This window comes from Heliconius melpomene, chromosome 6 (assembly GCF_056956725.1).
Source record: "Heliconius melpomene rosina isolate 202511_hmr_F chromosome 6, ASM5695672v1, whole genome shotgun sequence".
Taxonomy (NCBI): domain Eukaryota; kingdom Metazoa; phylum Arthropoda; class Insecta; order Lepidoptera; family Nymphalidae; genus Heliconius; species Heliconius melpomene.
Genome location: NC_140394.1, coordinates 12,294,190 through 12,317,750, shown reverse-complemented (window position 1 = coordinate 12,317,750; position 23,561 = coordinate 12,294,190). Strand labels below are relative to the sequence as shown.

At 33.7% G+C, this 23,561-nt stretch overlaps 3 protein-coding genes across 3 annotated transcripts; 1 reads left to right on the top strand and 2 right to left on the bottom strand.

Annotated features, from left to right (window-relative positions):
- Positions 1-128: 128 nt before the first annotated feature.
- On the bottom strand, positions 129-7,421 carry LOC146538564 (tubulin beta-1 chain-like). Its single transcript, XM_085186745.1, has 12 exons — positions 7,261-7,421; positions 6,211-6,322; positions 5,917-6,039; positions 5,448-5,549; positions 4,808-4,935; positions 4,174-4,341; positions 3,301-3,415; positions 2,566-2,636; positions 2,075-2,214; positions 1,241-1,400; positions 802-903; positions 129-262 (listed from the first exon to the last, which is right to left on the bottom strand). Exons 1-12 carry the CDS (start codon positions 7,315-7,317, stop codon positions 167-169), a joined length of 1,374 nt encoding a protein of 457 aa, XP_085042871.1. The 5' UTR covers positions 7,318-7,421; the 3' UTR covers positions 129-166.
- Positions 7,422-8,737: 1,316 nt separating this feature from the next.
- LOC146538563 (transmembrane protein 267) lies at positions 8,738-9,993 on the top strand. Its single transcript, XM_085187367.1, has 2 exons — positions 8,738-9,200; positions 9,524-9,993. Exons 1-2 carry the CDS (start codon positions 8,919-8,921, stop codon positions 9,848-9,850), a joined length of 609 nt encoding a protein of 202 aa, XP_085043493.1. The 5' UTR covers positions 8,738-8,918; the 3' UTR covers positions 9,851-9,993.
- Positions 9,994-10,970: 977 nt separating this feature from the next.
- LOC146538562 (venom protease-like) lies at positions 10,971-21,653 on the bottom strand. The gene is made up of 10 exons (XM_085186769.1): positions 21,506-21,653; positions 18,622-18,740; positions 17,723-17,810; positions 16,791-16,892; positions 13,759-13,829; positions 13,464-13,624; positions 12,938-13,132; positions 12,341-12,530; positions 11,705-11,868; positions 10,971-11,191 (listed from the first exon to the last, which is right to left on the bottom strand). The coding sequence occupies exons 2-10, from the start codon at positions 18,683-18,685 to the stop codon at positions 11,018-11,020; spliced, it is 1,209 nt and encodes a 402-aa protein (XP_085042895.1). The 5' UTR covers positions 18,686-18,740; positions 21,506-21,653; the 3' UTR covers positions 10,971-11,017.
- Between the last annotated feature and the right edge of the window lie 1,908 nt (positions 21,654-23,561).

Genomic DNA, 23,561 nt, shown 5'->3' with positions numbered 1-23,561 from the left:
CCTCCGTATCTAAATATTTAATCTTATTTCTGTTAGTCTTAAACCTCACTATATAACATCAACAATCAGGAAAAACTGCTAAACAGGAGCGAAGCTGCGATTGGGCCGCTAGTATAAAATAAACAATATTATTATATCAAAATAATATTTAATGTAATACAAAAAGTTATATTTGTGCAGACGTTACAATCGGTTTCTCATCTTCATACTGTTCCGGTTCTTCCTCATCGAATTCCACTTCTTCATCATCGACGTGCGCATCCTAAGAAGAAGAAGAAAAGTATATAAAGGTGGAAGCGTCAGCGCTCTAAAAATCTTTAATTGTATTAGGCTTTTATAGAGTAGTTAAAATTGTTGTTTCATTTAAAGTGGTGCTGACAAGAACACTGTATAGTATATAAAAAGGATCGGTGACCTTTTGTATTATTAGAAAAAATCGATAAAACATAACGAGGTCAAGTACATTGGTAATATATTAAAGAAGTATTTACTTTTTTTAAATAGATATTTACAAAGAGACGTCTGATGTAAAGTTAACTAAAGGCCAGTCGCAGGAGCACAAGCATGATTGTAAACGCGACGGGTTGTGGGTTCGATTCCCACCCGAGGAAATGAATTATTTAATATTTTCATAACTTCGCCCTAGTAACAAGGCAAAGCGCGGCGTTAAGTTCCGGTACTCAATATGCAATGTTTCGAAAAATGTGCGGAAAGTGTTGAACGGATTGTTTTAACACTAGGTTCCTCTGCCTATCCTGCTATATGCGGGATACAGCAGGAAGCTGGAAAAAGAGAGAGTACCTGATACTGTTGATATTCAGATATGAGGTCACTCATGTTGCTTGCGGCTTCAGTGAATTCCATCTCGTCCATACCCTCGCCCGTGTACCAGTGGAGGAAAGCCTGAAATGAAATATAAAATTTAGAAACATTTACTTATAAATATTATAATATATCCTTATATAAAGAGACCAGTGTAACGAATATATTTGTATGTACAGTAGAGACTCGATTAACCGGAGTAATCGTTATTGTGTGTGTGTGGTACAATACATATTAACGAAAATCAATGTTTATTAAGAAATTAATAAGAGATATATTTTTCAACATAAGAAATGTATAGGTATTAGGTATTTAAAATTACAATACACTCTTATGAATTTCCATACCTACATACATAGTTTCTTAGAATAGTAGTCCGGATAATTGCGAATCTAAATGTAAAATAAACAAATCTCACCCGTCTCCTAAACATAGCGGTAAACTGTTCAGAAATCCTCTTGAATATCTCCTGTATCGCTGTGGAGTTACCAATGAAAGTGGCAGACATCTTGAGTCCTCTCGGCGGCACGTCGCAGACAGCCACCTTCAGATTGTTCGGAATCCATTCCACGAAGTAACTGGAAAGAAAAGAATATAGATTTACATGTTCAAATCCAAGAGCGTTTCTAGAGATATTTCCAATGGGACATTGAGTTTAGTTTTGAATTTATGTTTGTGCAAAGGTTTATTTTTTTTATTTTTAGGCCTTATTTATTGTAAGGAAAAATTCTGAAAATCCCAAAGTATTCTGGAGTGGGCACTGGTCACCCGGTTTTGCTGCCCCATTTAATAACCAACATGGGTATTTAAATCTAGCTTCATTTAAAATGAACTAACATTGTGAGGAACTCTAAACAAAAAACATGTTTTATTATATTATACTAGGCGAGGCTTCGGCCCTGTGGTGTTGGATGGAATTGAAATTGTATGGAAATAACTGGATATTGTGTATGACATATGACACATTCTAAGAGCGGGAACGTAACTCTGACCGCAGGTAGGTACTGTGGGTAACAGTCATGCAATATAAACTTCCTCGATAAATGGACTATCCAGCCCAGAAACAATTCGAAGAAGTAGTTCTCTAGATTAGCGGCTTAAATCAAACTAATTCTTCAGTTTTATAATATTACACACACATATATTATGAAGAGACTAGTATGCTGTCTGAACACTAAATTTCTTCTGCCCACCCAGCTACGTGCGGGATGAAACGTAAAACAAATGTTTGAACTAAATAATTATTTTTTACCTAGAATTCTTATTCTGTATAGCCAGTATCTGATCGTCGACCTCTCTCATGGACATGTGTCCTCTAAACATGGTGGCCACAGTGAGGTAGCGGCCGTGGCGGGGGTCGCACGCCGTCATCATGTTACCAGGGTTGAACATCTGGAAATTATGTATGCTATGTGCTTGATACAGCTAATAAAAAATTGACTATTTTTTTTGAGGCCAGTTGTGGCGCAGGTGTACAAACTGTGTCTTTAAAAGCGACTGGTTGTAGGTTCGATCCCACATGAGGAATTGAAATTTTTATCTAAATTTATATTTCCATTTCTTCGCTCTGATGTCGGGGCAAAGCTCGATATTGAATTCCGCTACCCAACTAACAATGCCTCCAGAATTTGGTGGTAAGTGACAAACTTAACACTAGCCTACTCTGCTGTGTGCGGAATACAGCGTGAAGCTGGTTTTTTTTACATAGAGTACCTATCTACTAAATGTTAAATAAAAACTAACCTGGTTCATTAGTTCTGGAACATTCTGTGCACGATATTGGAATGAGTTTCTTGCAGTCAAAGGAGCGAATCCTGTAAATTATTATAAGAATTTAAAATAAGCGCTAACTAATTGTTCATGAAGAGAGATTGAAAATAATAGTTTCTATACACTCCAACAATCTTAGAAATATAGCTGAATGATAGGTTTTTATAATGCGGCTATTGTGGCTCAGTTGAAATCTCCTGACTTTAAAGGTGATGGTTTTGGATTTGATTCTTACTCTAGTAAAACAACAAAATACGACATTAATCTTGAATAATGGTTGAAAAGTAAGGAGCGGAATGTTTTAACATTAGGTTTCTTCTGCCTTTCGTGCTATAACGCAAAAGTGTTAAGCTACTATAATAACTTTGATGACACAAAAATCCTTAAGTTCCGCCGCTTGATAAATAGTGCATTGAGTTTAAGCGGATAGCGGGGTGTCTTGACTCTAAATTCCCTTTGCCTACCCTTTACAATACTGTAGATACATGTAATTAAAATACATATATACTTATAATATGAAGCTAAAAACTAAGTTTGGTTAAATGTGCTAATTTAACTAACTATGTGCTATCTTATGAATCGTTTCAATGTAACCGACCGTATATGTTTTACATACAATTCTTTTTAACTCTAGGTTCCCTCTGCCTCCTTGGAGGGTTCTTTGTGCGGGATACAGCGCGAAGATAAAAAAACGTATTTGTAACTAACCAGGCATAAAGAAGTGTAATCTCGGGAAAGGCACCATGTTGACCGCCAACTTTCTCAGATCGGCGTTCAGTTGTCCGGGGAAGCGCAGACACGTCGTCACTCCTGACATTGTTTGCTGTAATGACGGTTCATATGAAAAAAAATAATATTATTTATTCAATTAAAACAACATAATAATATATTCGTCATTTTAGATCCAATAATCTTAAAAATTATTTAACAATTTGTGCCCTCTTCCTCGTTGGTCTTAGGGATCCATAGCTCTAAAAAAACGGAACCTTTATAGGATAATTTTGTCGTCAATCTCTCTGTCTGTTTGTCCGAGTGTCAAGATAATTTTTCTCAAGACCACGTGGAGGCGCCAAAAATAAAGGTTCTCATGGAACGCAATCAAAAAAACAAGCGTTTAAACATACTTAGTTTATTCCAATTTCATATGAAATTCATATGAATACGTAATCAAAACATATAGGGCACTTCTCATGAAGTTATTATTTATTATATTTCCAAGAATTTTTTCCGCAAAATGGAAATTTATAGATATTATACAATCTAATTTAATTAGAGAAAAAACTATTACAAAATGACATCTGTCTGTATGTAACAGCAACTTTATTTTCTCTTCTCGTAAGCAGAAAATTATCAAAAAATAAAAAAAAAATTATGATGTTTAGCTAAAAGATATATATATATTTTAAGATTCACGCTGTGTCTCGCATGTAGTAGGCAAAAGGAGTTTAGTGTTAAGACACTTCCCTCCCCACTTTTTTCGCCGCCGAATTCTGGACTTAAAAATACTATATTATAATTTGTGAAGTAACAAAAAAACTACTAAGTAGGTATAGATCTTATAGGCGTGTAAAGAAAACTTACAGAAATCAAGTGATTCAAGTCTCCATAGCTGGGACTGCTCAAGCGGAGTGTTCTAAAGCAAATGTTATATAACGCTTCGTTATCTATACAGAACGACATATCAGTATTCTCCACCAGCTGATGTACAGAGAGCGTCGCGTTGTAAGGCTCCAGAACTACTTCGCTGACCTGGGAAAGAAGACAAACAAGTTTTATAAAATAGTGTAAACTTCTATACATTCATCTAATTCAGTAAGTAAGTAAGTAATCTTCTTGTTTAGCTTAATGCTGTACCTACCCCGCATATACCGAGCGGACCTAGTGTCAATACACTCCGTTTCAGATTTGTAGCCGATTTTGACGTATTAATTATTGTTGTTGGGAGAAACTCAAACTAAAACAATTTTGTATTTGCTTTGTTTTTGCAAGACAAAGAGTTGGGATCAAGTCCAAAGTCATCGTTGCATAGTTGCAGTTGATCGAAGAAATTAATGAATTATAAAAGTATAGAGTCAACAAGATTTTGCAGCTAGGTACATCTACTAGGTCGGACAGAATCCAAATAGATTCTGTCCAAATGTTGTCCAATAATTTTAATCCATTTTTTATACATTGCTTTAATATTAGAGCCTTTCATTTTATTAATGTCTCCTACCTTAGGTGAAGGAACGACGCTGAAAGTGTTCATGATGCGGTCAGGATACTCCTCCCTGATCTTGCTGAGGAGCAGCGTGCCCATACCAGAGCCGGTACCGCCACCCAGGGAATGGGTGAGCTGGAATCCTGAAAATTATTGAAATTGTCGATCTATCAATGTTAAAGTATTCTTAATTGTAAGCTATCGCGCAAAATGATGTTTATAAAGTTATCGAGGTTCTATCTATAAAGATAGGATAGACAGAATCTCTTCCTCATCAGCGCCTAATTTTTTAAAATATTGCATGTTCAATGGCGGAACTCAACTTTTAGTATTGTCATCAGAACTGGAAAATGGAAATAATAAATCTCAATCGTCGTTTCTACATGTTTTGATTCAAAAAACAGCTTTACGTTTGTTCATAGCAGAATAAGCAGACCTAAGGACACCCCGTTAATATTTTCTTTGTGGAAATATTTATATTTGAATAGGGTATCAGATGCTTTTCATACATAAAGTTCAGCACTAAGAACTTTTTGGGTAAAGGAAATTATTTTTTCCCCAACAATACGAATTAAATATTTCAGTTTAAGTGGAAAATTTAGAGATCTATCACTATGATTTTCTATAAAAGTTGTTAGCAATTTAAATATTGTACCTTGCAAGCAATCGCATCCTTCCGCTTCCTTCCTTATTACATCAAGAACAGCGTCCACTAGCTCAGCTCCCTCTGTGTAGTGGCCTTTAGCCCAGTTGTTGCCTATAGAAAATATGAGTTTATGAGTAAACTTTTACTAGTTCCCCCCGCACAATTACTTTCGTGTTCTAATAACATTTAAAAAAATATTAAATCAGCTTCACGCTATATCCCGCACACAGCAGAGTAGGCAGAGGGATCCTAGTGCTAAGATACTCCGTTCCCCACTTGCCCCCACATTTATTGAGGCATTGATTGTTGAGTGGAACTCAAGCTTTTGCCTTGGTGCCATAGCGAAGAAATAAAAATATTAATAAAAAATAATTTCTTCCTTCGAGTGGGGATCGACGGCGATGTTATCGTTTTAAAGACAAAACCTACAGATGGCGGTGAATTGCAGTTTTATTATATAAATTTAAATATTACATACCAGCACCACTTTGTCCAAATACAAAATTATCTGGACGGAATAGTTCTCCATATTTGCCGGAGCGCACTGAGTCCATGGTGCCGGGCTCCAGGTCCACGAGGACAGCGCGAGGGACGTATTTACCTGTAAACGTTCAAAAGATATAGTTATACCTCCCCACCTAACTAATTAACTTTTGTTATTTATATTTTTTTATATTATATACTTTATAATATAAAAAAACAATAAAATATCTTAATTTTATTGTGTAAATAATACCTGCCGTATTAGACAATTTCGCATAATTTTCCTTACCACTAGAAGCTTCATTGTAGTACACATTGAGTCTCTCCAGTTGCAGAGAGCTCTCGCCTTGGTAGATGCCGCTGGGATCTATGCCATGCTCGTCTGATATTATCTCCCAGAACTAGAAAAAGCACACCATTGTTACTTGAAGTTAAAAAAAATACATTTCTATTATATAAAAAAATATATTGCCGTCGCGGGTGACTTTCTTGAAATAGTTCGGCTTAAAAGATTTCAATCCCTATTTCATCCCTTCAGGGATCAAAACCCTTAGTGGGTGGTATGAAAATAAAGATGTGTCCAAATTTCACGTTTATGGCGGTTACAGCTTCTTTATGTACCTACTTGATATGCCATTTTTATTCATACACTCTATGAATACAAAATATGATATCTCAAGATCGATCTCAGACTTGAGAGCGATTAATATTTATAAATTATGAGTTTCGATTAAAGTGTCATGTGACATACGAGTACACAACGAGTAGTTTACATGTAACAAGTAAGTAGTGGGTATAACGTGCATGAATTTTGGCATTTGTTATATATTTTTGAAGGATTATATATATTCACTTAACCATTTCGAAATTTCGTATTAAAAGTTGAGCGTTACAAGATTCAAGCCTCCGTCCTTATAATAGAAATACCGTCCTAGAATTAACACTACGTTCCCAGGAATCTTCTGCCTTTAAGACACTTTAAGACCTCACTGTCTGCCGAATTTTCAAGACATTGCGTGTTGAGTGGACATTAATCATTTGAGTAGAGTTATCAATTGAAGACAGAGAATGTTCTTAATTTTTTTACGCTTTATCTACTCTTAGTGCCAGCGGGGTTAAAAGAGAGAACGAAACGGCAAACGCTACGGTCTCTGCATTGCATATCTTCCATTGTAATCCACCTCTTCACACATGTTCTCCGGGGAGTCTTCATTCTTTTTACAGAACTTTCCTCCAGTCCAGTACAATCGATATTGTGATTTCGTAGATCAACTAAGGTCTTCCTTTATCCGCCCATTTTAGTGACATATATTGGATTTCAACGCCGCATTACACCTACCTTAGTCCCAATTTGGTTTCCACACTGACCAGCTTGAACGTGCACTATTTCACGCATTTTTTAAATTACAAGGTTATTTTAAACACAAATTTAACTTTAATTCAAATCCACTGCGAGCATTACGAAACCAAATGACATTTAGTTTCAATTTTATCAATAATCTTATCCTTATCACTTGTGTACTGATAACGACATATAACCCGACCAATGTATATGATACATTGAATAAGTAAAAACACAGTATTTCTAATATAGTATTTATTTTTAAAAAATTAGGACAAAACTTTAAAGTTTTGTGATAAAAGTATATTTTTAAATATATTTTTCATTATTTTTTGGAATTCAATCTGAAATGCATTTAATAGAAATTCAATACAATTTTATCGGATAACGCTGGCAAATTTAGAGCAACCTCTACAATGGTAAATTTTGTTGTTTTGCAAAGGTCCTTTTAAATTGGTCCTTATACCAATATCTATATGGGCGCGCCTTTTTTATCTTTCTTCAATTTTATTTTGTTTTTGTAATTTTATTTAGTTTATTATTAAATGTGACATCATTATTTAACATCATTATTTCTTGCAAGGTAGATGGAAGAACCTAATGTTAAGTTAAAACACCCCTTCCTACACTCTCCGTCTATTTCAGCGTTTTGCCTTAGGTATCAGAAAAAGAAACATGATTTTGATACTAAAGTCCGATTTCAAAATTTTCGAGATAGGAGTCGAATCCTGAAGCATCGCATATAAATAATACAGTTGTAAACTGTTTTATTGAAACTCTGATATTATTTAGTTTTAAGCTATTATAATGACAGGATTGATTTCTATTTAAAGTACATTAGTCACAAAGTACAAGATGATAACACTATCTGTACTTAACTATCGTGATGGATATGAAACTGGAATGTCATTAAAGAAGCGCGATAGTCGTGGGTTCAAATTCTCAATCTTTATCTTTATAATTATATAGGTAGAATAAAATAAAGCTGCTTACAAATTCTTTTTTACAAATTCTGAATGGCAAAAAGCAGAACCGTTATAGATTCATATTTTTTTGCCTATGCGCCCGTGTCTCATAACCATTTGAGATATTGAAATTTGACAGGTGCCTAGATGCTTTCTGTAAAACTGGGAAAGCATTTTCACACAGGCAGACACTTACAAAATATTGACTCTGATGTGGAGGCAAAGTGTGGCGTTGAACTCCGTCACTCAATACGGAATCCCTCCAGAATTCGGTACTCTTTTCATTTTTTCAACTTTCTATTACTTAATTGTTCTAAATATTAATAAAACTCTGTTTTAAATATTAATAAAACAAATCATTGATAAGAAATTATTTAAAATAAGCGATCAATAATCGATATTTCAGAATAATCATTCATATTCATATTATATTCAAGAATCGATTCAAACTTATATATGTCAAGATAAAATTGACATTACCATTGAGTAAATGTGTTCTGTGGACATTTACCATTTACCACATAATGACAATGACAAAATGAAAATTAAGTTGAGAAATAATAAAATAAATAAAAAACACTAAAAAACAACACAAAATGTAACTAAAACTTAAATTAAATATAATAAATCAACACCAAAAGTAAATAAAAATGCCATTTAACAGAACTAATTAGAGAAAGCAATCCAAAGATGAAATTGATAAACATAATTTTAACATTTTCTATATTTTTTTCTGCAGCTTTGGGGGATTACTTAGTTTTTAGATCAAAATATTCAAATTCTCACGTATTTCGTGCTTTCTGTGATACATCTGTACACGGTGTAATCGGTTTCTTTTCAGCTTTACTGTTTTTCAGTCAGAATTACAGTATATCATCACAAGCTTGTATTCTTAACATTTTGTTTTGCACTGCATTGTCTTCGTTGATTGATGTAGATCACTTTATAGTGGCTAGATCTCTTTATTTAAAGGTAAACAATATATATTTTTTGTTCTCTACTTATATATATTTTTATAGTGTCTATAATAATATTTTTAATAGTAATTTTATAAGAGAGTTTTTATTATTATATAAATACTAGTTTAATTGGTATGAAATAAAACTCTACTTACTTTATGATTGTATTTCTTAGGCGCTATAAAAATCAACAATCACAATTATTTATATTATAAAACTATAATTTAACATTTTATTTAAAGTTCTTGAGCTGGTGGTGTTGAGGTAGAATTTTAATATAATAAAATAAATATATTAAATTATTCCTTATTTTAATCTTAAAAAAAATTGTTTCAGGATTTACTCAACTTGAGACAAAGAGGCATATTCCACTGTACAACATTTTGGCTTGCACTATCGACAATTCTTATATTTTACAGTCATTTTTGTCGCAAATTAAACATTTATATATTAACTTATATGATTATTATAGCATTTTCAAGTCACCATATAAGGGATGGTTATAGACGAGGTTTATGGCTTTATCCCTTTGGTCATACTCCACCTATAAATAAATTTGTTTATACATTCACAATTTGTATTTTGCCAAGCATTTTTGTATATATATTTAATTGTACTAAACCTATGTTTCGAAATACAATTGTACAATATACTACAGTGTAAGTAAAAGCGATGGTTGTGGGTTTGATTACCAATTATAGGAATCAATTATTTTGATTTCTTGGCCTTGGTAACAATACGTAACATGGTCTTGAGTTCCATCATTCAACATGCAATGTCTCCAGCATGGGATAGTGCAGAATGAAGTAAATAAAAAAAAAAGACTATATTATATTTATTTAGGTAGAGGGAATCTAGTATAAAAATACTCTATTTACTGCTTTCCATCAGGATTTAGTTTAGTTAAGTGGCGAAACTTACTGAAACTTATTGCAGTGGAAATTACTTGAGATTTTGTATATTTCCAGTGTTAATGGTTATTTAGTAAATATTTTCAAATGTTACTATAATAATAAGATCTATTATATTATTCATTAATTATTTAAAATCATGAATGTGAAAATTTGTGAGGGAGTTTGTTCCACTTTCATGCATAAACTACTCAATAGGAAAACTACAGATGAAGCTTTACAGTAATATAACTCATATATCAGAACAACTATAGGCTAAAATTTATATAAAAACATTATATATATAATTTGACTATACTTACATGATAAGTTTGGGTCGCTAATTTATTAAGTGTAATTTTTTTTGTTTATTTACATTTATTTTTAGCCAGTTATATATGTATCTAGTACTTTAATATATGTAATATATTATTAAAATATATGCAACATAATGAGTCAGTTATATTATGTAAGTAAATTATTATTTTAAAATATATTTTTTTTATATTAAGAAATGTTTTTTTTATTTATTATGTTTAATTTCTTTGTGTATATAAAGTTATGATTGAATTCCATAGAGTTCATTGACACTTGTTTTTTTTTGTTTTTAGCAGAATAGGAACAGGGACACGAACTGTTCTCCACTATCCACCGAAATCTAAAGGCGTTTAAAATTTACCTTTAAATCATTAATTTTTTTCTTTATTTTTTTTCCTAAGGACCATATACCTGAATATTTCATAGTAATTTCAGCTTGATACTTGATGCTTCACGTGATCTCGAGATAAATTGACAGACAGACAGACCGACAATAAAGTGGCTATAAGGTTTCGTTTTTACTTTTTAAGTTACGGAAACCTAAGAAGGTGAAAATAAAACAAAGAATCTTTATCTTATATTATATTATACATTATATTTATTTCAATTATTTCTATACAAATTATTCTCCAGGCCACACAACTGACTCTATCCAGTCCAAGTAACTAGATACGCGCGTGTACACCGCGGGCTTGCCCGACTCCGCGCAGCGGCGTCCAAATGACGTTATTCCGATTATATGGAAAATACATTTGTTTGCCTTCGAAACGACTTGCAGTGGCGACCCTGAATCTCCCTGGAAAAGAAATTTAGGTAGGTTTATTATTTTTAAAGCATGCGACTAAACGCGACAGATTGTGGGTTCGATTCTCACTCAGGGCCAATGAGTTATTTAATTTTTTCCTCGCCCTGGCTTTAACGAGGCAAAGGGCGTCGTTGAGTTCCACCACTACAACACGCAACAGCTGGAGGAGTTGCGTGTTGGACATACTCAGTAGTGTACAGACACTTCGTTCCCCACTCATCGTCGAATTTTCCATGCAAAGCTGCGTTTGTCTTGTTACCAAAGTTGAGAAAATATATTTTCAATTCCAACATCAGAAATCGAACTCACAATCGTCGCGATAAACAGTCACAAGCTGTGCCGCTGCGCTAGGACGGCGCCAGTAAGTATTAATTAAAATTTCTTCTCCTTAAATACGCGGAAAATCGACGTGAGTCCGACTCACACTTGACAATTTTTTTATAAAAAAAGATTTAAAAATATATATATTTTTAAATCTGTCCGTTCTCACTCCAAGTAACTCACCTGGCAAGTATCCTTCCCGCCTCTCAATTCGCCGGCGCACATTTGTGAATCAACGAATCCGTTCCAGTGTCTGTTGTGCGCGTCAAGCAGGAGAGGATCGCAGTAGTCGTTCGACAGTAGAGAAAGAGATACCTTTTGTAGTTCATTCGACACTTGTTTTGTAACTGAAACAAAAATAATTTCAAAATATGTATTTCAAATTAGTATTTGGGGTTTTTCATTTTATTCTAGCAAGAGTGTACAAAAATAAAGAAGAAGAGAGATTAAAACACTCCTATTTCTCTTTCCGCCCAATTTTTGAGACTAAACCGCGCTTCGTCGAACCAACTACTGTCGCGTTAACAATGAGTTCCTGTGCCGCTGCGCCACGACGGTTTCAAATAATATAATTAGAAAAAAAACGTAGAACCTACTCTTTTATGAAAATATGTGTATCATTCACTCCCCAGCTAGTATCAACGACTTTCTGCCCAGCGAAGTCAGGCGGTTGAGTGGCGGAACTCGCTTTGACTTATTACGAGGACATGAAAATTCACTATCTCTAATGAGAACTGAACCCAAAACCGTCGTGCTTAGTGAGAGAACTCACTTAAAATATAAAAAAATGATAGAAGTCGTGGCGATGTATGAAAGTACCTGTATCATTGACTCCCCAGCCAGTAGCGACAACTTTAGTATGCCCACCGAAGTCTGGTTTCGTCCAGAGACAGGCTGGTCTTATATCAGTCTCGAAGTCCACGTCCACGTTGAGCTCGAACAGAGCTATGTCATTGTACTTGCCAGGAGATTTGTATAGAGGATGTTTGTGCACCGTTTTAATTGGTACCTGAATTTTAAACAGGGGTAAGTTAGCTAAAAATCTAAAATTACTTATTTTTGTAAGTCTTACTTTTTTCTTTTTATTAGTATATTACACACAAAGCTAAACAATTCAAGGCTTTTTCCTCATAGCAGGGTAGACAAAGCGGTTTTTTTCTATTCCTCATTTTCAGTTCAATTTTAAAGATATTGCGTGTTGAGTGGCGGAACATGCGGTCCTTTACCTGTTCTTTAAGAGTAATTGATAAGAATAAAACCCATAATTATCATCATCACATAATTAAAAACACAACAGGAAAATTGTAACTTTACACGATTATTTACCTCTTGAGAGAATTAATTATTTTCATTTCCTCGCTCTGGCAAAAGACAAAGACGGTGTCTCTCTACCTCAATAAAGAAAAATAACCCTACATCAACCGGGCTGGCCCCGTCTCTGACAGCAGGATCTAAATTCTGGTCACCGAGTCTCACGATAGACGGTACGCGATTCTTCATCCTTGGATTTTGTGTGCAATGCCCAGCGCTGAGAACGAAACGGGAACTGATCAGGCTACCTCCACATTGGAAAGCGTATTTATCATCGAAGTCAATCCAACCAATGGCGGCCTGAAACAAAAATATACATAACTAAAAATCCAATTCAAAATTCAAAATATTTTTATTCAAATCGAATTTAAAACGGTAAAATGGCACCCTATTACTAAGACTCCGCTGTTTGTAAGTCTGTCCATCTGTGACCAGGCTATATCTCATGAACCGTGTAGGTATTGCTGTTGCAATATTAAAAAACAGAATATAATATTTCAAGGGGCTCTCATAGAACAGACATATTTTTTTGCCGTTTTTATAGCTAATGGTATGGAACCCTTCATGGACGAGTTCGATGCGCATCGAATGATACAGCGTGACTCAAAAAAAAGAAAAAAATAGCTGTCACCATATGAGGAAACTCTCCTTGTGTAGCATTTTCTCCGCCCACAATAAGTTGGATGCCTGTATAATCGCATTTAGGTGCAGTTATTGACATTGTTTCGGGTTCCGTCAGCAGAGGTATGAAATCCACTCTTTGGATTACACTCTTGCTATATTCTTCACATTCTATGGAGAAAATAGAAAAAAATATCTTGTAAAAAAAGTCTTTGTACTGTGAATTAATTAATTTCAATAAATTTAATGATTGCAGTGTTATCTAATCAATACATTTATATTTAAGGCCTATTTTAATAACTTACTTCGTTCACTTAAACGTTTATTTGTATTTGAGTTTGTATTCGTGCTAAATGAACTCCAAACTGGTCTGCGACTGAAATTAATAAAAAATATTTTATTTTTTATTTTAAGGGGAGAATTTAGTGGTATGTCACTCTTTTATTCAATTTTCACCTATATACAGTACGATCGACGAGTCGTGCCCGCCCTGAAGTTAGGTTTTTTGATCTTTAGCGACTTGTTCACTCGCAGAAACATAAAGTAGAATCAAATCTGCGCAGCCATCTACAGCTAAGTTCTGGGCGGCTATGACTGACGAGACTGTACTGTGAATACATTGTTTTTTTGGACAAAATAATGCTCTCAGTTTTTTTTTATTTAAAAAAAATAACTAATACCATAAATATACATTTAACTCCATAAATGTGCATAAGCCATGTATTTCAAATACTATAATAAATTTATATATTAAAATATGTATCCATACCTATATTATAAATTCGAAAGTAACTCTGTCTGTCTGTCTGTCTGTCTGTCTGTCTGTCCTTTACGCAATCAGGGCCAAACCGCTAATTTAATTGTGATAAAATACTCATATAGAGATACTTGAGGGTCCCGGGATGAACATAGGATACTTTTTTTTTCTCATATTTGTAATATTTTCGATATATACCAAAATATTAAAATAATTAATTTGACAAGCAATTTATTCCGCCATGTTAATAACAATCGTCGCTACGCGTTGCTAAGCAACGGCTTGCAAAGTTTGCTGTTTTAAGAAAACGTCACCCAAAGTGAGTTTGCTTAATGCATATATGACGCGCGCCGATATAGATTTGTATACATTAACAAAAATTAGATGATTTCTATAATTTGATATTCATCCTTATGAAAATAAATATAATAGTCACTTTTAACATTTCATCTTGATGGAAATTATAGTTTACTGTATAACATTCTAATAAATAATTAAGATGTCACTGATTCCAAATGACCTAGCCTACGAGTGGTATAGTATGACCGACGCGACCGGGCAGACTTTGATGATTTTGTAAATTTTTATATATTTTCGAATTACTATTATTTTTTATGTAATTATTTGCTGCTTATAATTAATTTATCTCAGTTCGGTTATCCATACCGATGTTATACACTTAAAATATCGTAATTTTAATCATTTGAGATTTTATTTAATATTGTTCGCAAAAATGAATAATCAATATATATAAAAGGACTTGTCCTCACTGACTGAGGTAAGACGCACGCACAGCCGTAACCGCTGTGCGTAGAAACGTGAAATTTGGACAGATGTTTACTTTCGTAATCTGGACATCCACTAAGAAGGGATTTTGAAAAATTTTAACCCTAAAGGGGTGAAATAGGGGTTCAAAGTTTGTATGAAAAAATTTTTAAATCGGCACCGATTTTTATAAAATTTGAAATTTAGATTTTTAAAAGTATTTAATTGAACACGTGTTTCATGGTTTTCTAGAATTCACCCTCTAAGGGTGCAAATAAGGGGTTGAAAGTTTGTATGGAAAAATCTTTAAATCGCCACCGATTTTTATAAAATTTTAAATTTAGACTCCTTAAAATATTTCATTGAACACATGTTTCATGGGTTATTAGAATTCACCCCCTAAATACGCAAGCAAAGCTGCGCGCGTCCGCTAGTTATTTAATATAGAAAAATGTTTACTACGCGCGCACGGCAAACTTTAGGTACTTTTTCTAATATTAATAATTTCCTTTAGTTACTTTTACTTCTTTTGTTTGTTCATTTCGGTTACTCAGATATTTTTTCAATAATAAATCTCCACTTATTATTATTTTTTAACTTATTTTAATTATTTAGGCTTATATTTTCGCGGGCGTAGCCGCGTCCGGGCCCACTAGTCTATATATATAAAAGGACTTGTCCTCACTGACTGAAGTAAGACGCACGCACAGCCGTAATCGCTGATGGTAGAAACGTGAAATTTGGACAGATGTTTTCTTTCGTTATCTGGACATCCACTAAGAAGGGATTTTGAAAAAATTTAACTCTAAAGGGGTGAAATAGGGGTTTAAAGTTTGTATGGAAAAAAAATTAAATCGGCACCGATTTTTATAAAATTTGAAATTTAGATTTTTAAAAGTATTTAATTGAACACGTGTTTCATCGTTTTCTAGAATTCTCCCCCTAAGGGTGCAAATAAGGGGTTGAAAGTTTGTATAGATTTTTTTTTAAATCGGCACCAATTTTTATAAAATTTGAAATACAGACTCCTAAAAGTATTTAATTGAATACATGTTTCATGGTTTTCTAGAATTCTTCCCCTAAGGGTGCAAATAAGGGGCTGAAATTTTGTATGGAAAAATCTTTAAAACGCCACCGATTATTATAATTTTTTTTTAATTTAGACTCTTAAAAATATTGAATTGAACATGTGTTTCATGGTTTTCTAGAATTCACCCCCTAAGGGTGCAAATAAGGGGTTGAAAGTTTGTATGGAAAAATCTTTAAACCGCCACCGATTTTTATAAAATTTTAAACTTAGACTCTTAAAAATATTTCATTGAACACATGTTTCGTGGTTTATTAGAATTCACTCCTAATTACGCAAGCGAAGCTGCGCGCGTCCGCTAGTAATGTATATGGAATACATATTTTTTTAGGTTCCCAATTTTCCCCGCATCCCTCATTACAGGGTAGACAAAAGAAACTCGGTGTTGTCACTTTCAACTTAAATTTCGAGACATTGTGGGACGAGTGGCGTAACTCAATGAAATTAAATACTTATAACCATTCCCTGGATGTAGATCGCACCCCATCGTGTGTATGTCATATTATATAGGTATTATTATGATTTTATACTATTGTTATTATATATTACAAATGAGGAAGTTTGTGAGAATGAGTGTTTGTTCCATTTTCATGCAAAAATTACTGAATCGATTTTGATGAAGCTTTACAATAATCTAGCTTATACTTTACGTAATATTTTTTTTTTTATTTTGCTATAATATAACAATAATCGTGGGTCTATACGAGTACTATTATAATATTTCTTACTCATATGCAGGCGCCGTATTGACGATCGAAAGCCCGTCCCTACAGCAAACTAGCAATGCGCTGCCAGAGTGCTTACAAAATGTTGGGGCAATATTGTTATTTCTGAAAAAAAAAAAATTAGTTTACTTATAAACAGATTCACGCAGTTACCCGCACTTGGCAAGATAAGTAGACGAAACCTGTTAATCTAATGTTAAGGACATTTCCGTTTCCCATTTTCCGCCGCTTTCTGGGGGCTTGGCAACACACCATGTGGCGCCAGTGGCGGATCTCAAGGGAGAGCGAGAAAATGAAAATATTAAATACATCATCCTCGACTAACAACGAACTCAAAATCTGTGTCGGTTACGAAATAATACATTTTCTTATATTTTTTTTATGAATTCCGCGCACAACAGGTTAGACAAAGGGAACCTAGTAGAAAGACACTCCCTTCCCCATTTTCCACCGAATTCTGGAGGCATTTCAACGCCACACTTTTTGCCTCGAGACCAGAGCGGAGTAATTAAAATATGAATTAAAATAAATATTTAAATTTCTCGAGTGGGGATCGAACCCACAACCAGTCTCGTTTCCACCACTTGCCTCAATGTTCCTAATTTAATCATATTAATCTATCTATATATATAAAATCGAAAGGTCACTCACTCATCACGAAATCTCAGAAACTACAAGTGCTAGGAATCTCAAATTTTGCATAGGAGTTACTTATAGGACGTAGGTGCTCGCTAAGACGGGAATTTGCAATATTCGACTTCTAAGGGGTTGTTTTTGGGGTCGAAAGTTTGTATGAAACTTCGTTACTACAAATGCTAGGAGTCTCAAATTTTGCATAGACGTCACTAGGACGTAGTCATGGAGACAGAAATTAATAATAACATAGTTCGGAGGAAACCGCGAGCGGGGCGCTAGTGTTTTATAAAAATACTTACTGAAAATCCTGCCTGGCTGATACACATTTAGACGCTTGTGTACAAACTCCTTGAGACTTAGTATGACTTATAACACAATTTTCACCCTCTAAAATAATGAAAAATAAAATATTATATATTTACTATTAACAAACACGCTATGTCCCGAATATACCGGGGAAGGCAAAGGGAACTGGGAACCTAGTGCTGAGTCCTTTTTTTCCGGGAAATTAAAAGTTAAGTGAGATGCGGAACTTAATGCTGCGATTCATCTATCACTTTATTTTTAGTTTACATATAAAAATGGTTAATAGGTATAGGCAATTGGGAAAAGCAAGCTTCACGCTGTATCCCGCATATCCTGCCTATCCCGCGGGATAGGCAGGAAGAAATGGAAACTTAGTATTAAGACTCTTTTTCGAGAGTGTCGGAACATAACGCTGCGCTTTATCCACCAGTTTGTTTTTTTTTTTAAATAATTATCCTCATAACTTAGTATTATTCCATATGGACAAACAGATAACAAAACAATACACAATTTTAACCACAGATTAAAATAATTATAAGGAAATAACAATGTTATGGTCTACTACTGAGACAGTCGTGGCGTAGGGACACAAGCATGTGACTGTAATCGCGACAGGTTGTGGCTTCGATTCCCACTCGGGGCAATGAAATATTTAATATTAGCATTTTCCTCGCTCTGGTAAAGAAGCAAAGTGCAGCGTAGGTTTCCACAACTTAAAACGTAATGTCTCGAAAATTCGGCGGAAAGTGAAGAACGGGAATGTTTTAATGGGAATTTTAGAGGACAAAAAGTGATGTTTTAACATTAAGTTCTCAGGTTCCCTCTGCCTACCTTGCTTTGTGCGGAATAGAGTGTATCTAAAAAAATAACACTTAAATAATATTTTACTTACGGTTTTGAGCGGTGCCTTCATGTACTTGTATAATTAAAAGAAGACAGCTTACAGCGAACAACATCTTCGTGTTGTTCGATTATGAAGAAAAAATATAAATTTTAATTACTTGTAGATATCTGAAAACAATATAATATCATTTAAAAAAAAACTAAAAACACATATTTATAGGTTGTCGTCGTTATAAATTACAAACTCGAATAATAAACTTGAGTGGTTTACTAGTAACCTCTAAAGAATTCCACTATCCAGGTTCTGGTTCCATCATCAGACCGGCTTGATGATACAATATATATAAATCAAAATCTCTCGATATAATGAAAGGACCTGGACCGGACAATATACCATCAATATTTATCAGAAGAACTGCATCAGAATCTGCCCATATATGTACATAATTGTATTAGTATGCAGCGTTGGCTAATAAATAAATAAATAATTGTATTGTCACCTAAGCTACGCATAACTGCCAAGTTACATGTTTATATGAAATAATTACTAAAAGTGAATTAAGATCAGTTTTTACATTTTATTAGGAAAGTTGTATAGTAACAAATCGACCTCATAATAGCGTGTTTAAAATATTATTTTTCGTTTTGCTTTCACGCTGTATACCGTACATAGCTGGGTATTCAAAGTGAACGTAGTGTTAAGAAGTTCCGTTCTCCACTTTCAACTACGATCTATCAGTAGCCTGCATAAGGCGGGATGAACAAAACTGATCGATTGTACATATTTTCTTTGTTTGTGTATTTTTCCTCACATTTTTATTTGATTGCAATTTTTTCCCTTTATATAATAATCATTATCATTTTATGTATTTTCATTCTTATGTTACAGCCAAAATATTTTTTAGGTATCTTATTTAACTACCGAATTTATTATAAATAAAAAAAGACGCACTCGCCTACCGAGGGTTCTGTACCGATTACAGGATTGTACGTCAACGAAAAGTTATAAGATGTAAATAAACTTATAAATTTATATTTGCGCGTTTATTTTGTATGAAATGATTCACAATATATAAGTTCTTATTTTTTATAATAGCTTTGAAGTACGGAGCCCTAAAAAAGTAAAAGAACTAAAATATATTCTTTCCATCACTACTAATTTAATATTTTTTTTATTTATATTTATCTTCAAATTCTTCAATAATAAGCAGATTTGCATAAATAACAAATTTGCATATAGAATGGTCATAAATGTCTTTTAGAATAATAAGTTAAGCAAAGGACGCCATTCTATCTTGGATAAGAAATGCAAATTTAACGCACTGGTTCTTGGTTCATGTTTCGATTGAGGTAAAAAGCAGCGTCATATTTTTCCTGCATAGCAAGGTAGGTAGAGGAAACCTAGTGTTAAGGCACTTCGTTCCCCATGGACCGTTTACTTTTCGAGAAATTGCTTATAGTTATAGAGAATTGCATATAGACCGGTGGACTTTAACGCCGCGCTGTGTTTCCTTGAGCACGGAAAGCGAAAATACTTTAAATATGATTATTTCTCTGAGTGGTTATAGGTCTAAAACTAAAGTTATGGTAATAATTAATTATAAATTGTCTAATTTATATACCTACAACGCTTATGACGGGCATGTTTCTCAAGAAAAAACAATAAATATATCAATTTTCTTATATCATTTAACTTACTCACATACTTTAGCTGTAACACATAAACGTACATACATTACAATAACTGGAATATAATTTTCTTAACATTTTCCTCAAACAAAGCAATGTTGTTAGTAATTAAATGATTGCAATTGAATCGTAAGAACTCTCGCGTCGCAGTGGAAAAGTATTCCCTGTAAGCGCAAGGGTTATAAGTCCACAGTCATACACATGAAGGGAAATGTAACACAGACTGCGGCGTTAAGTTACGCTGTTAAAATAGACGATAGAAATATTTTAGAGGCCGACGTGACCCGGTGGCACAAAGGTGTGATTGTAAACGTGACTGTAGTGGGTTCCATTCCCATTGGCGGAATGAAATATTTTACATAGATTTTCATTTTGTCGCTATGATAATGAGGCAAAGCGCCGCGAGAATTTGGCGAAAATAGATTCCAGGTTCCAAATAAAAGTTCAAAATCTATTGCGTGATTAAAAAGAGGTGAAACGTGACATGACGTGACGTGAAGTGACTTTCTTTTGTACCTAATATTACTTAGTATATGTACTTATATGGAGAAGTACAAGTTACTGTTAACATTTAATGTTGACACTCGTTTTACAAGAAACAAATAATACAGTAAAAAAACGCAAAAGTTTCGGACTCGCTGCTATGACCTTCACATTTATAAAGCGGATATATTTAATATCTATTGCTACTACAAATATTAAAAATCTGAAGAATTTGTTTGATTGAACGCACAAATCTCAGGAACTACAGGTTCCAATTGAAATATTGGCTTTGTAAATATACGTAGATAGCCCATTTATTGAGGAAGGCTATAATCCCGCTATAAATATCCTGCTATAGTTATTGTCATTGGACCATGCGATACAAACAAAAGTATCATAACGTAAAATTTCTGTAACTTATTATTTTGATGAAAACTGATAAAAAAGCTTTTAAAACTCAGATTATAGAAAAATTTCTTTGCCTTGGCTCATAATTTTCCCGCACATAGCAGGGTAGGCAGAGGGAACCCGTATACCTAGTGCTAAGAAACTCCATTGCCTATTAAGCGACGTTCCCCACTTTTCGTCGAATTCTTAAGCATTGCGTATTGAGAGGCGGTACTCAACGCCGCGTTTTGCCTCGTTACCAGAGCGAGGAAGTGTAAATATTAATATTTCATTCTTTCAAGTGGATATTAAACCCACAACCGTCGCATTTACAGTTAAACTTTAATGCTACTATAATAAAATAAGTTTCTTACCTTTATAAGTCCTATATAATTTATATTATAAATCACAATTATTATAATAATAATAATTTTTCATATTATTAGAATATATGTTATTATACTAAATATAAATATAAAAATGTCTGTTCATTTAAAAGGCTTAATACTTAATGTCGACCGGTTTACTGTGTGGTTATTTTGTTTTTAAATAAGGCCTTTTTTATACTAAGCTTGAAAAGTTGGAAACTCTTTAGTTTTATTTTGTCCTCATTCGTTGAAAGTTTTTTGTTATTCGTTGATAGGTGTTCAAAGTAATTGAAGAGGAAAAGTTTAGGACCAATATTTACACGTAAGAAGTGTAAGAGAATAATAATTTTAAGTAACAATTTAAAAAATATATATGTTTTATTATTTTTAAAACGCTACTTTTTTTCTGGATTTTTCTATTTCCATAATATTTCCATTAACCATCAATTACCATTGAAATTTAGAGTCAACATTTAGAATTTACTTATGTTGTGTTCTGCAGTGGAACTCAACGCGTTTTGTCTAAATAAGAAAATCTTCAAAGCGCTTCGTGTGAAAATTGCCTTAATGTATATTTCAAAACAGGATAAAGCGTTGTTATTACGATCTCATGAGTCTATTGACCACAAAGGTTTTTTTTATAGAAATCCTGTATTTACATATTATATGTAAAACCTTCGTGGCCCAGCGGGTTGAGCAGCAGTTCAGTTCAGTCACTTGACATGCATTGTTTCAAAGTGTGGGCGACGAAAAACAGAGTGTATTAATACTAGGTTCCTTCTTCCTATCCTGTCACCAATCTTGTTACCAGAGCAAGGAAATTGAAATAATTCAATGAAATTATTAAATATTTCATTCCCCCGAGTTGGAATCGAATCCACAACCGTCACATTTACAGTCAGGCTCTGTGCCGCTGCGCCACGGAGGCCTCTTGTTATATAATGCTATTGATTATCTTATAACGCCATCTGTAATACCATTATAATAAAACAGCGAAATTGTTTTTAATTGGTGTCTTAGTTCAAGAAATTAAATATAGATGGCGGTGAATGAAGTTGGAAAACAAGAAATTAGCTTCACGCTGAATCCGCCACACGACAGGGTAGGCAGAGGATAGGATAGGCGGAGGGCAGATGATTTTGAAGATATGAAGATATTGAAGATTTGAAGATATTTGATAAAATGACACGTACTGGCGAGCATGCCACGGTGAGAATGAAGTGAGCGGTAAGAGAGATAGAGAGACTCGGTTGACTTTTGAAACACAGTGTGAAAGATGCTGAAGGAAGGAAAAAGCATGAGAACTCCGGAGGAGGGCACGTATGAAGAGGTCGATGACCGTGGACGGGGTGAAAGAGGTAGCGCTTCGTTCTCGATGATAAAGAAGTGTAGTGCAAATGAAGAGAAAGATTACCAATATTTTTTTAGCTTCACGCCGTATCCTATATATAGCAAGGTAGGCAAAGATAACCCGCCAAACGACCATCATAGTTCAAGGGTGGTTCTAAAACCTCGCTACCAAAACCCTATCTACGCAATTGTCTATTTGTTCCTCGCATTATAATACAAAAATTTTAAATGAAAATATATGGGGGGTGGGGTCTTAGAAAACCGGGCAAAAAATGTAATTTATGTATGTTATTGGTCTATGTGTTTTTTTAGTAAAAACACCACATAGGCTAAAAAATACGTAAATAGGAATTGATAACCTCCTCGTTTTATAGAAATAGGGTAAAAATAACAAAATAATGTTTTCAATAAATAATTAACACACATTTTCGGGGTCAAAACAATATAAAAGATACTAAATTATATAAATCTGGACATGTTTTTGATATAATTCAAAAAAAAAAATATGAAAATTTCTCGTAAGTACCATAACCACTGACGTTGTCGCTCAGACAAGTGTGTCTAAAACATATAATGTTAAATTTTATCGTATCTCTTATTTTTTGTATTTTATTTGCTGATTTGTTACAATAAATTGAAGTTCTTAAGAAATGTTCATTTCTTGTTACTTCTTAACCGACTTCTAAAAGGAGGAGGATATCAATTCTTACTG

Coding starts and splice junctions, on each gene's coding strand:
- LOC146538563 (XM_085187367.1), top strand. CDS start 8,919: ATGAAATTGATAAACATAATTTTAACATTTTCTATATTTTTTTCTGCA. Junction 9,201..9,523: donor CTAGATCTCTTTATTTAAAG/GTAAACAATATA, acceptor AAATTGTTTCAG/GATTTACTCAACTTGAGACA.
- LOC146538562 (XM_085186769.1), bottom strand. CDS start 18,685: ATGTTGTTCGCTGTAAGCTGTCTTCTTTTAATTATACAAGTACATGAA. Junction 16,893..17,722: donor TCAGCCAGGCAGGATTTTCA/GTAAGTATTTTT, acceptor TTTTTTTTTCAG/AAATAACAATATTGCCCCAA. Junction 13,830..16,790: donor AATACGGCGCCTGCATATGA/GTAAGAAATATT, acceptor TATTAATTTCAG/TCGCAGACCAGTTTGGAGTT.
- LOC146538564 (XM_085186745.1), bottom strand. CDS start 7,317: ATGCGTGAAATAGTGCACGTTCAAGCTGGTCAGTGTGGAAACCAAATT. Junction 904..1,240: donor CCGCTATGTTTAGGAGACGG/GTGAGATTTGTT, acceptor ATTTCATTTCAG/GCTTTCCTCCACTGGTACAC. Junction 263..801: donor CTGAATATCAACAGTATCAG/GTACTCTCTCTT, acceptor TCTTCTTCTTAG/GATGCGCACGTCGATGATGA.